The sequence below is a fragment of the Gordionus sp. m RMFG-2023 genome, chromosome 1, assembly GCF_954871325.1.
Source record: "Gordionus sp. m RMFG-2023 chromosome 1, tfGorSpeb1-WG-v2, whole genome shotgun sequence".
In the NCBI taxonomy this organism is placed as follows: Eukaryota; Metazoa; Nematomorpha; class Gordioida; order Chordodea; family Parachordodidae; genus Gordionus; species Gordionus sp. m RMFG-2023.
Window position 1 is genome coordinate 9,461,932 of NC_088775.1, and position 13,530 is coordinate 9,475,461.

The 13,530-nt window shown below is 28.1% G+C and overlaps 1 protein-coding gene across 1 annotated transcript; it reads right to left on the reverse strand.

Annotated features, from left to right (window-relative positions):
- Positions 1-217: 217 nt before the first annotated feature.
- On the reverse strand, positions 218-9,899 carry LOC135931316 (DNA polymerase delta subunit 2-like). Its single transcript, XM_065468350.1, has 9 exons — positions 9,737-9,899; positions 9,443-9,685; positions 9,281-9,398; positions 8,172-8,376; positions 7,961-8,041; positions 5,092-5,249; positions 2,976-3,103; positions 1,098-1,199; positions 218-339 (listed from the first exon to the last, which is right to left on the reverse strand). Exons 1-9 carry the CDS (start codon positions 9,897-9,899, stop codon positions 218-220), a joined length of 1,320 nt encoding a protein of 439 aa, XP_065324422.1.
- Between the last annotated feature and the right edge of the window lie 3,631 nt (positions 9,900-13,530).

A 13,530-nucleotide genomic window follows, 5' to 3' on the forward strand; every position in this document is an offset into this window, starting at 1 on the left:
TATTTTGGTTAAAATCTTAATCGGGCAGTTTTAAAAAATCAACCCGAATCAGGTTTTTTAACAACCCTTATTAAGTCATTACTATGAGATAAAATTTTAATATACGTTCCTAATTATTTTATGTTCTGTGGCATTTCACAAATGTATAAAAATATATACATATATACACTGTAATCAAATATATTTGTATTATAAAGATATAAAAACAACATTTTTTTTAAAGAGTTGTGTTAAATAATATAGTGCGACAAGTAAAGTTAGATATATTGATTAATACCATTTGAGAAGTTTTATGGAACTCTGGAACATTTATGAGTAACACTTTTTGGCCATCATCTCCTTTTTATGTATTAAAAAAAATAATAATAATATTTAAAAAAAAATCATTTATATAAATCTAGTTAAGTAGAACTCTAGGGCTGATTTAGGTCTTTTAAAAGTATTTTCGGCCGATTTTTAATAAACTTGGCCAATCTGAACTTCTGATTATCCAAAGTCATTTCGGATCCTGTTGCGGCCTAATTTTTAAAGATAATAAACTCAATTTTTTTAAGGATGAAATATATATAAAAAACTGGTACTTTATGGTAAGGAGTGTGATTAAAGATGAGTAGTGTTAAAAGGCCCGATTAAGATTTTAGTCAAAATAATATTAGAGATTTTGCTCATTATCAGAAAGATTTGGATCTCTATTTGTTAAGTCTCGAGGCTCACATAATTTTATTTTGACAAATAACTTCCGGCCATTTCCGTTTAACAATACTATTGAGAGAGAAATGGGTAATGGTTAAGTAAAGGTTTGGAAATCTGAGCCATGGTTAATATAATACTAAAAATGATTTTTAATAAAATTTAATCATTTTTGTCGATAACCTGTCAAATCTGTTAGGCCATTTTATTATAGAGTCTAATAGAAAATTAAATTAATCAGCTGTGGTAATGGCAATTTATTTTAGTTGGACCTATATATTTTTTATATACCCCACAAGGGGAGCTTTACTTTTTTAAATCTCAATTCACAGCCTAAAAATATTAGGCTCTTGTAGGGCTCCATATAAATGCTTAATAATAGTAATAAATTCAATAATATCATTTACCCTGATAATGTTTCCACTTAAATTCCGCTTGATTCCCGGCAAAATAGATATGAGGACATTCTTTCATGACAAATGGCTCGTTGTTAAAGAATGGATAACAGGCTATTCAATGATGTTATATATATATAATATAGATAAGATAGTGTTGTTAAAAAACCTTGATTTAGCCGATAAACAACTAAATCAAGATACTAACCGAAAATAATGTTATCCAAACCTCAAAATTTCACCAAAAGATGGCAGAAAGGTTTGGTCATATTCTCGCAAAAATTAAATGCTGTGGTATAAGCTGAAGCCGAGGGTTTTAACAACACTTATATAATAGACCATAGATTTGATTTATTTTTAACAAGATATAATTTATTCCTATATAAGTAATAATTGCATCGATAGCACTTTTAGTAATTACAGAGACCACTGAACCCGTGTGATTTAGGCTCAGAATTTTTCTTCAATTAGGTTTGGCAAACGGTTTCTTGAAAAAAGGTGTCTAGACTTACCCTAATTTATTTAAAATGAATGTGAGACATACTAAATTTTTTTTAAATATTAAAATAATAATAAAAAATATATTTACATTGAACAAATTCCATATAAACGAAAATAATAATTATTTAAATTTTTTTCTACCGGGTGCGAAAATTGTAAAGATTTAAAAGCTATCTTTTTTTTAAAAAAATAAAAATTTAATATAAGTTTGTAAAAAAAATGAATTAAGGACTAAGAAGCAAGAGCCTAAGAACTAACTGAATTTAATTTTTTTAGATTCTGTTTCTTATTTCTAATATTTTTAAAGTTCTTGCCAGATTCTCCGGTTCCTGTCTCTGATAATAACTAAACTATTATGCCATGCCAAACGCTCAGATTATTTTTTTGAAAACTTATTTCGGATTAGTCTAGGAGCTACTATGGACATTCCCATTCTGGCGTATTTTAAGTTTGCACATTAAATAAATATCACTTTGTTTGCATAGTTTTTCGGTACAAAAACAGACGTTGAAGATCATAATACCTTCTTTCCTTTTAGGTTGTTTAGAGGAAGTAAAAACGGCCAAACAGATGACTGTTTAGAAATAAACAGAGCATTGAGACGGAAAATTATGAGTACCCGTCAAAATTTTTTCACGGTGTCAAAAAAATAATTTATTGCTAAAAATTTTTCAAATTTTCGTTTATAAAATTTTATGCTTCTTAAAGTGCGACGCGATCTAATTGAACGTTTGCGTTTTTAGTTATGAAAAACGCAAACCATGCATTTTAAATGGTATTATGAAAATTGATCACAATATATAAACAAATAAAAACGCATTGCTTTTTTCGAAAACGCTCAATTAGGTCGCACTACTAAGCTTTATTTTTTATATTAAATAGCATGTTAGAAGCAATGTGTTATTTTTTTTTAAAAACTTAAATCATTTTTTAGGCGCGTTTTTTAAAATTTAAAGATCTGATTTTATCGGAAATATATTCTACCATATTTAAAATACCTTTGAAAAAAAAATAATACATGTCGGAAAAAAACACATTACCGCTATACAAATATAAATTAATATTTTAGGATCCGTAAAAATACTAAGAGGGCTAAACGTCCGTTTAGGAGGTAGAATATTAGGGTCTTTGATACGCGTCTGTCCGAGATATAGCGTCATATTTTTGGATGATTTTTCTAAAAAAGAAGTTTAACATCGTTTGTGATTGGACGAGTTATTCCCAAATAGATTGTCTTCAAAATGCATCATATCCTGAAATAATGGTCAGGACAGACGTTTGACCCCCTTTTAAATCATAAAGATTCGTTCTTGCACTCTCAAAGATTACAACGATATATTTATAATATAAATCGATTAACAAAAAAACAATTTATAAATAACTATTTACGTAAAGAATCGGGACACGTCGGTGCCATATGGGTCCATTTTAGGGTGTTCTCTAAAATTTCCAACCTATCATCGAAATCTGTATATTTATAAATATCGTCAATGTTTTGACCGGACGTCCCTAAAATCCTAATTTAACAAAATAAGTTTAAACGAATTAATTCGATTTATTTAAATATAGATAAGATCATGTAATTTGTGGCTTAATTATATTAATTAATAAAGAAAAAAATAATATTTTTAACTCTAATTACGTAATTTATATATAAATTTATATAGCATTTCACATAGGCGTATCCAGGATTTTGCTAGAGTGGGGCACTATTGGAATATTTTCCCGATAAATTTAATTGGTGATCTTTAGGTTCATTTATTGTAGGCCTTTGACTACCTACCCCTATTGGTTACGCGCCTGCCATTTCAAATAAAATTGTCTGCAATGACGGAATATTCTACTAAAAAGGGTCTAAGATTGTGAATATTTATACCGCCTTCCATGGAATAGATGTTGCCGTAATTTAATTTGCTTATGTTGATCTACAATTTTTATCTAAGGTAGAAATTCTCGATAGAATGATATGGAAAATATGTCCTAATTAAAAAAGTAAGGGTGTGATCCAAAAAGGTTGTTGAGCATAAGTTATTTTAGGAAAAAGCGTGATTATTGATAGGATAGGTTTTACATGAACTTAGTTTGAAGATCAATCTTTAACTATAATTTTGGATAATGGATTAAATCGGTTATTTTCGAATAATCTCGAAAGACCAATAATTGCAAGACACAAATAATTTTATCTTTTTCCATAAAACACCAAGTGATTTTTTATTTATTTATTCTTTTTCCAAATAGATATATATAATTTTATTTATATTATGTTATATAAAAATAAATATCTATAATATAATTTATCGTAATCCTTGTCATGTAAGGAAATTTCACAAATCGCTATGATAAAAATAATTAAATACATAAAATGTTAACAATAATTAAGAAGATACAAACGTTTGATGTAAATGGATATAGAAATGCGCAATATACAACGATTATATAAGCTTGGCGATTTTATTTTGCACTGATTTGGGTAATTTTTTAGCTTGTGGAGATGTCAGCTAATGGTTATAAAAAACACAATTTTTGCAATTCTTTTCCTCTTATAAACATGTACTTAATAGTCTGGCCGTTAAAAATATTGAAAATATACATATTCTACTATTTATAGATGAGCCGTTAGCTTCAATTGAAAATGATCAACTCATGTGTTTTAAATGTGGAGTTTGTCATTTGACCATAAAATGCCATCAAAGATAATTACATACGGGCAGGCATAAGATATTATTTTTAAAATAGAAAAGGATAGGTCTGCTAAAAGTGATCATGACAAAAATACTTGGCTGTAGTCAGGTGGCATAACGAAGCTTATTGCTAGAGGAATTATCATAGATGTCTAGAAAAGAATACGGGAAATCCGTGGTTGATGACAGAAGAAGTGAAAAAGGTAGGGTATGATGCTAGAGTTGGCATCTCGATTAGAAATGCAAAAAAGTTAAAAACTAATTAAGCATCTCAATCTTTTTCCGTTTTTTGCAATGTGGTTTGTGAAGGTACCGCGAGGAAAGTGGATTTCCAAATGTTTATTGCCTGCTAACTACAAGATGGGAGGTGGAGGCTAAAATAGAACTTTAATTCTGAGCGCATGCTTCATGAAGCAATCGACCTTTGAATTATTTCGAAAATTATATCATTTTCTTGTAAAGTATTTATAGGTCATATAAAATTTTCAATCATATTTTTAAAAAAATATACATCTTTAATTTTATTTATTGTCTTTAAAAAAATGTTTCAAGCATTATAAGATCTAATGTCGGTTCAGTAACAGGTACAATAAATCACGCATCATAAGATCTAATGTCGGATCAGCAACAGGTACAATAAATCACGCATTATAAGATCTAATGTCGGTTCAGTAACAGGTAAAATAAACAAATATTTTTCGGCGAAAAGTGTTGATACGTCAATATTCGAAGAGTAAAAACCATTTGGCCCCACAAAAAGAATTGTCTGAAGCCACGATTCAATCGAATGTTAAAATAAGAAGTATCACAAGGTCATAACTAACCGAATCCCATCGATGATACATTCGTAAGGATTCGAAACGGAATTAAACGAGGATAATTTGACACATTTTTGGAATAATCGCTTATTGAGGGGTTGTTGAGGGAGCATGATATTCGCGGGATCATAGGGGCCGGCCATTATGTCAACGTTAACGGAACTCTAAAATATGCAAAAATAGAGTATTGTTAAACGGCTCGATTTTTAAAAACGGCTAAACCAATATTTTAGCCACAAAATATTATGCAAGCCTCGAGATTCCGTTAATAGATGTCCAAACCTTTGTGCCATCTGTGAGAAAATCTCCAGGGCTTCGTAATATACTTTGGCTAAAATGTTGGGTTAGCCGTCTTTAAAAATCATCGAGCCATTTAAACACTAAAGAGAAGCATTATAAATAGAAATGAAAATTATATAAGCAAATAAATATTAAGGTCGTTAAAGTAACTAATTACATTTCCTTTTGGAATGTCACAACATAAGATACTGTTCATTAAATATAATGTATATTGTCTCATTTACATCTAATGCTCCTGTGAGAACGTTTGTTTTAGTCTAGGAAAGCTTATTTTGGGGGAAAAGCTAACACGCCTTTTAGACATCAATTTTGAAAATAGTTCATAGTAAAATAAAAATTAATAGTCCGATTGAGTGATATCGGTATTTGGTGTCTAGTTCATTGGGGAAAAAAGGGTAGAGATGGATGGTGGTTTCTGAGCGTTGGAACTCATATAGAAGGAACTTTCACGGAAGGAGTAGTGGTGTGGTGTTCTATAGGTTCGGCCATAGTAAGAATGTCGCGAATAAGTGTTAGGGCGCGAAATTTGGTACAGCAGTCACATTTCGACACTCTACCCCCGGATGGGTAATAATATGCGATGCATGACGTGTGGCCGGTTTTGTCGGGACAAAAGTTAGTGTAAAACGGGGTATAGTATTTATTGCCAGATAAAGTGGAATGAATGCACCGGTTTCCAATAGGAATAAAAACTCGGGATTCTTAGTGAAGAAAGAGGATGGTATAAAATGAGGGAAGGAGGATGGTAAAAAATGAGGGAAGGTGTTTCAAATGCTGGGTAGGGGGACATTTGGCAAGGTAATTGTATAATGGAACAGATCATAGAAAGGGAAGACCGAGGCAGAGCCGTAGGTGTTTAGAAGTGGAGAGGTAATTTGGTGATAGTTGAGTAGAAGTTCACTAATAAAAATAGAAACTAAATAATTCAATAAAGGGGCTATGTAAAAATGGCAAAATAAAAGTTTTATGATGACTTAAAAGAGCCGGGTAGTTTTTTTAGAAATTAAAATCAGGATAGAAGAATAGGATAAGTATTAGTGGCATTGATAGAGAATAGTAAGAGGATAAAAATTAGGGATGATATCGCTCGAACTTTAGGTGATGAAAGTTTTTATAAAATTCATGGTGCGCGATCTTTTTGTGGGCAAACTAGCTAATGTCATGATATTAGAATAGTAGAAAGGAGTTAGCATGGAGAGGAGAGGGATATATGAAAATATTGGGAATCAATATGGATGTCGCATCATTGAAGATCGTGTGTGGGGGGGGGGTCTCCTATGGGCTGAAGACTACATTTGAATTTTTGTAATCGATGGTGACGTGAAGAGGTGAAGGAGGCAGCGTATATATAGGGAAGAGAAGTCGATATTTATGCACCAATGTTGTTGGTGAGGGCACTAGTTGAAATGAGGTGGAAAGCGATTGTGATAAAATGGGAGATGGAATAAGGGAAAGTGGAACAACGAGAGCTGGGTGACTTTAAAGGGATGTCGGGAGAATTAGTAATTTAGGAAGAGGACGCGATGGACTACTTACCGAAGATAGCGGAAGATTAGACTGACAACCACCAACAATATCAGCAAAAAGTTGGAAATACAGAGTTAGAGGTATAGGGGATAGGTCCCAGGAGACTATTGTAAGTCCGGATGTTGGGATTAGACGTAATTAACGCAACTCTATGGAAAGCGGAACAACAATGGCTCAATAGCTTAAATGTGAAGGCAGTTTTCTGAAGAGGATATGACGGGCAACGTATGGAAAAGGGCATGCGACGTCAGAAAATTAAAAGGCAATGGAGTATACATTTAAAAAAAATATATTTTAAACTGTTTTTGGGTGTTGGTTGTATCAAAAGTGGGAAGGGGGTGATCTTTACACCCGAGGGGGGGGGGAAGCTTATTTTAAATATTTTTTATTATTTATTGCTTATTCATTTTATGCCTCAATAATATTTTTTTTAGATGAGTAAATTCATATTATCGGGTTTAATCAAATCAAGTCTTGGTCTTTCTGGAAAAGATTTAAATTAGAACGTTAATAAAGTATTAATCAATGAATTGATATATACTATTTTGTTCCATAGTTGCAGTCAAAACATGTGTGTGAGTTTTAACAATTAAACCAATTTTTTTTGAAAAATAAATATTATATTATTTATATATTGCTTTCGATGCAAATAAATATTAAATTGTGATATTTTTTAGTGAAAATAAATATCAATGTTGTATATTTTTTTATTTAAATAGTATTTAACTTAGATTTAATTGATTAAAATTGGTAAATCGCAAAAATATTTTGTATAATAAAAATATATATTGTATTAAAAATTATGAGTAATAAAAATAATTTCTAAAGTAACTTGCATTGTAACCGATACTTTTAAAATATAACCAAAACTCATTTTTTTTAATTTAAGTAGTTACATTTTTAAGAATATAATTTGTAACTCTTAACTTTTTATAAGCAACTTTTAACAAAACTAGTAAATATAATCAAAAATTAAATCTCAAGTTAGGAAATAAAATTACAAAATTATCACTATCACAAAAAATTTTTAAAATTCATTTATATTTACGGCTAATCCGAATAGTAAATCATCCAATTGTTTTATTTTGTCAAAGGAAGATAGGCAAATCTTGTTCGATATGTATTTGGCCTTTGATATGTTAAAATTAAGAGATATTTATAATAAATTTATTTATTTATTTTGTTTGTTAATTCATTCTTTTAATTTAATCTATCAATCTAACTATATTTTTTTTATTCCATTTCCATATATGATTTACCCTGGTTGATAAGTTATCTAAATAGATATCTTCACCAATAGAGTTACCAGCAATGATCACTCTTACAATATTTGCCATTTCAATGGTTAGTGGATTTTTTTCGTCTCCCAAGATCATTCCATTTATAGTGTCGATCATAAGTTGAATTTGAGTCATCCTTAAATTTTGATTACTTAGACCCAAACCCGATATTAAAGCTACGTATCTATAAACATTTAATTTATAGGTATAAAATAAAAACCAGGGATGTGAACAGTCTGGGTTCAGAGATAAAAATCTTAAAAAGAGTTCAGGTTTCGGATTACATAGAAAAATATTGACTTAATATCAGTAAAATAACATTTTTTATATTTTTTTATTCTACTCAATATAAACATAATAAACTAGCAAAAAAATTAAAAATTAATTTTAATATTAAATGTTTTATTCAATCAAACAATCATAACATCTTCCAAAATATCCTCTTGATTTCTGTGCAAATCTGATACTAATGAAAAGTCATGTTGTAATATTTTGAAAATTTAGATTTATTTTTTTGATTGAATGTTTTTGTCCCAATAATTTACTTTTCAAAATTGATATAAAAACAAGATAAGTAAAGTATTTCTATTATAATTAGCATTTTAAATTATCATTCATTATAAAAATTTGCCTAGAAAATGGAGACAAAAAATTAAAATTTTAAAAAATGCAATTTCATGAAAAAAAGATCTGATTTATTATTCATAAATTTCTTATTACAGATCCTTTTAAAATAATATCAAGATACCAATATATTTTATAAAGTATATCCAGATACAGATAATATATTTAGATACTTCAACAACTTTGATTAAAACAGTAGAAATTTAAATATATTTCAATTATAACCATTTTTTAATAAAGCTTAGGTAATACAACCCTGTATTATTAGCTGAGATTTACAGGTAAATATTAAAATTTCAGGTTGGGAGAGTTCAAGCTAATTTATTTATAAATAAATTCCTCTATTGTGAAAATTATATTTAGATTGTCAGATATTGAAAAATCAAAATTATTCAGATTTAGGGTTGCTTAATTTATCATGGTATAATTAAATAATTTTTTGTAATAAACAAAGCTTTATTTACTTTGATGGTTTGTTTATCAAAACATAAGGAATCTGTTTAGGTAAAGGTGGAAATATGTAATCTTCTACAAATAAACAACCTTGTTTATCCTCACAACAAATTATGGCTAATGTGACACCTGTTAATTTTAAATGAATAAATTATGAAATCAAATTTTGATACCTATAACAAGATTTTCTTTAAAGATATTCCCAACTAATGTAGCTCTTTGCAATTCATCCTCGATTATGAGTGAATCAGAAGGTTTTATAAATTTACCTATATGATGATTTGGTAAATGATCATTTGCTATCTTTTTAAAAATGGTTGGTCTTAGTGGCATATGTTTAAAAATTGTTCCTATTACTATACACAATTTTTCAGCTGACTTGACTTCGTGTAGCTTTTTAACTTCATATTTGTTACCTTTTAATTATTTTAAATATTTATATAAAAATAATTTCAATGTCTATTTACCAAATTTTTTTTCACAATATTTAATCAAAATAGGTCTATATATTAGTAATCTTTCTGTATATATGTGTGCATATTGTCTATTAAAATTATTTTCACGATTGTTATATTTATCAATTAATGTATAATCGTGAGATTGTCGCGGTATTTTTTTAATTTCATGCATTTTCAAAAAACATATGATGAACGAAGGTTTAATTTTAAACACAAAATAAAATATATTATCCATTCATGGTGCTTTGAAATTTTTTATTTTTATAACTAAAATTTACTATCCAATCATGGTGCTTTGAAATTTTTTATTATTATAACTAAAATTAATATTATGTGCCAAAATAATAAAAGAATGTGAAAATAGAAAATTTATACTATTATAAATATATTTAATCTTATTTTAATTATTCGGGGATGGGACAAAGTAATTAGCTGCATTAACTCAAAATATATCTAGTTACATAAAATAGTTACCTTCATTGAAATGTAACTAATTACTATATTCCTTTAAATCTAAAAGTTAGATTGCAGTTATCTTAATTTTCTTCAAAAAAGGTAGTGCTAACAAAAAATAATCATTTTCAAAAGAAAGTCGTGTGTATCATAAATTTATTTTTCTGGTATCCCCTCCCTTTGCTTTCTAAAATTTTTTCCTTTGTTCAAATCTATTATTATTGATTTTATATATTCTCAATTATTGTGTTGTTCGAAAATAATGCAACCTCTAAATACGAATATATTAGGCATATAAAAATTATTTAGTTTATGAATTGGATTTGTCCACATCTATTATTATTCTTAATGATTTTATATATTCTCAATTTTTGCGTTGTTTGAAAATAATGCAATCTTTAAATACGATAGTAGGCATATAAAAATTATTCAGTTCATGAATTGGATTTTGAGGATTATTCAGCTGAAGTTTTCGATTTAAAAATTTATGAAAAATACAATGTACAATTATGTTATCCTCTTATTGATATTTTTATGAGTTTGATAATATTTAAAATTATATTCCATAAATTTTAGCCATACAACTTTTTACAGTTGATGATCATGTTAATTTAAAGCTGACAATGAAATTTAACCGATTATCTTTTTTTATTATGGGTTTATTTTACGAGCTATCAGTCTTCTATTTATGCTAAATAAAATAAGAGTAGGGGAAGTAACATTTTTTCTCAAGGAATTTCTAACACCACAATAGACAAAAAAAACAATTAACACAATATTTATATTAAAATTGTATGAACCCTACCCTTCCTTTTTTGATTTTCCTACAGAAAATTATCCCCTTCTTAATTAGAGTCTGTAGCATCAATCTCAGGGAAAAAAAAGTATTACGGGCTTTTATTTTTTACTTAGAATAATTGCAATGACGTCATAGGATGAGATTATTGTAGACTCGGATCATTTAAAAATTTTGGTGAGCCTCTTTAAAATCGTAGTTTTTATCGCGTAATTATTTTTTGGATACTTCAAGTATAATTATTAAAAATCAACAAAATAATTTCAATTTCTAAAGGGAACTCAATAGTAAATGAAACTGATTAAAATAAAATTAGGATAAGATTGAAGGATTCTTTAAATTCGAAGTGACCTTTTTTGTGCTTTACCTATCTTTTTGACGTGCTGCAATATAACGGGTCCCATTACAAAGTGTTGCGTTGTAAAGAGTTATCAAATGACAGAGTAATAAAGTATTTTTGTTATAAAATGTCTGAGTGATAAAGTGTCAGTTGTATAATGTCGGAGTTACAAAGTGTCGCTTTACAAGATGTTAAGGTACGAGATGGCATCTGCTCTAGTTGTTGATATTGCATTTGTCCTATATATTTCCATATTAATTACTCAAGGCCTTATTTTCTTATCCTTAAGGATTTTTCTGCAAAATTATGGGAAATTGGAGCTGAACGTTCTCTAAAATTCCTCATCACTGAAGTTTGGTTGTTCTTTAACCCATTTGCAACAACCTTATTATTGATCCATTTATAGATTAATAGATATGTTTAGTTATTTCAGGACCTGAAGCATCAACTTTATAACAAATTATACATCCAGATTACTCTTCACTAATTTTTGTCTACTCGTATTTAGTGTGAAATATTTCTATTGTTCATAACTTGAAAAATACAAATTCGTATTCTTTTTGGCTACTCGTATTTAGTGTGAAATTATTTCTATTGTTCTTAACTTTAGTGTGAAATTATTTCTATTGTTCATAACTTGAAAAATATAAAATTTGTATTCTCTCCAGACTCTTCTGAATGCTGTATTATAACTATAGATTTGTATATCCAACTTATAAAACTATAATTAAAACGAATTATTCGTTATTCGACTCGTAATTTATGAATATTACAATTATTCGAAATCTTGACGAAAACGAATAATAAAAATAATCATCGAATAATAGCCGTTTCAAATATTCGATCGATTTATTTGTATTATATGAAATCATTTATAATATGACTCACATTATTATGAAATATTCTAAATTTTTCTCTTTTTAGATTATTTGCAAGTATTTAACATATGACTTATGGACCTCTTTTATTAACCTTATTTTCACAACATTTATCATTTTCATAAATTCTAATATTACACTTGTTTACTTTATTTGATTTTTATATTTGATTAATATTTTTGTAGGTATAGGAACACCACTCTACGTTAAAAAATATGAAAATATTTTTCTAAAAGTAGTGTTGTACCAACCAAGTTACTGAATTCACTATTCAATAACTTTTTAAAAGTAACTTTAAAATATATAGGATATTGATATGTAATTTTCATTTTTTGTGATAATATTTATAATCTTTAGAGAACCATAAAATTATTTATAGATATTTGTTTCAAAGGGGATTGGTAATGTTGTTATACTGCTCGATTTGTCAATTTTAAATTAAGATTTCAGCCAAAATAATATTACGTAAGCCTAGAGATTTTGTAAATGCAATACCCAACCCTTTTTCATCGATGACGAAATCGCTAGGCTTGCATTTTTGGCTAAAATGTTGGGTTAACCGTTTTAAAAATTCAACCGTTTAGCAACACCAGGGATTTAGTGTGAGGGGATGGGGGGGGGGGTGTATTTTAGATATTTGGTTCATTATAATATTTAGAGACCTTCGGCCTGGGAAGATTTAGTTTAAAAATACGGCCTAAAATTTATAAAAATCATAAATCTTTTTTAAAACATTTATACGCATTTTTATAGTTATTGGTATTCTTATGATTTTTTTTAGTAATCTAAAAATCATTAATTTTTTAAAATTAAGTTTAACTTGTGATAATTCATTAAATTAAATATATTCATATCTGATTATAAATATGTAATTTGATTTCTACAGATTTATTTTGTTGATTATATCATAGATGTAAGAAAATGATGAAGCAAAAATCCCCTTTTCTCCGGAAAACTTGCACATTTTATAAAATATCCTAACAGCTAAAAAAATTCACGTTCACTTCCCCTACTACAAATATTTCCAAAAAATAACACTTGGAATTGGAATTATAATAAATTGATAAAAATTTTGATTTATGCTATCTATAACTAAGCCGATGTTCTTGTGGAGATTATATTAGAATCTCTGGGGAGTTTTGAATTAAACCTATTTCCATTAAAAATTATGGAAGTACTTTATTTCAGATATGAAATGCATGTTGTTAATGAGTGAATAAAATAATATTTTTTGTTGTTCTTAACAAGATATTTATCGTGTTCTATAGATCTCGTAAGAATTGCGACGGTAGAATTCCATGCAAGTGGTAAGTCCTTCTCCTAGAATATATGAGTC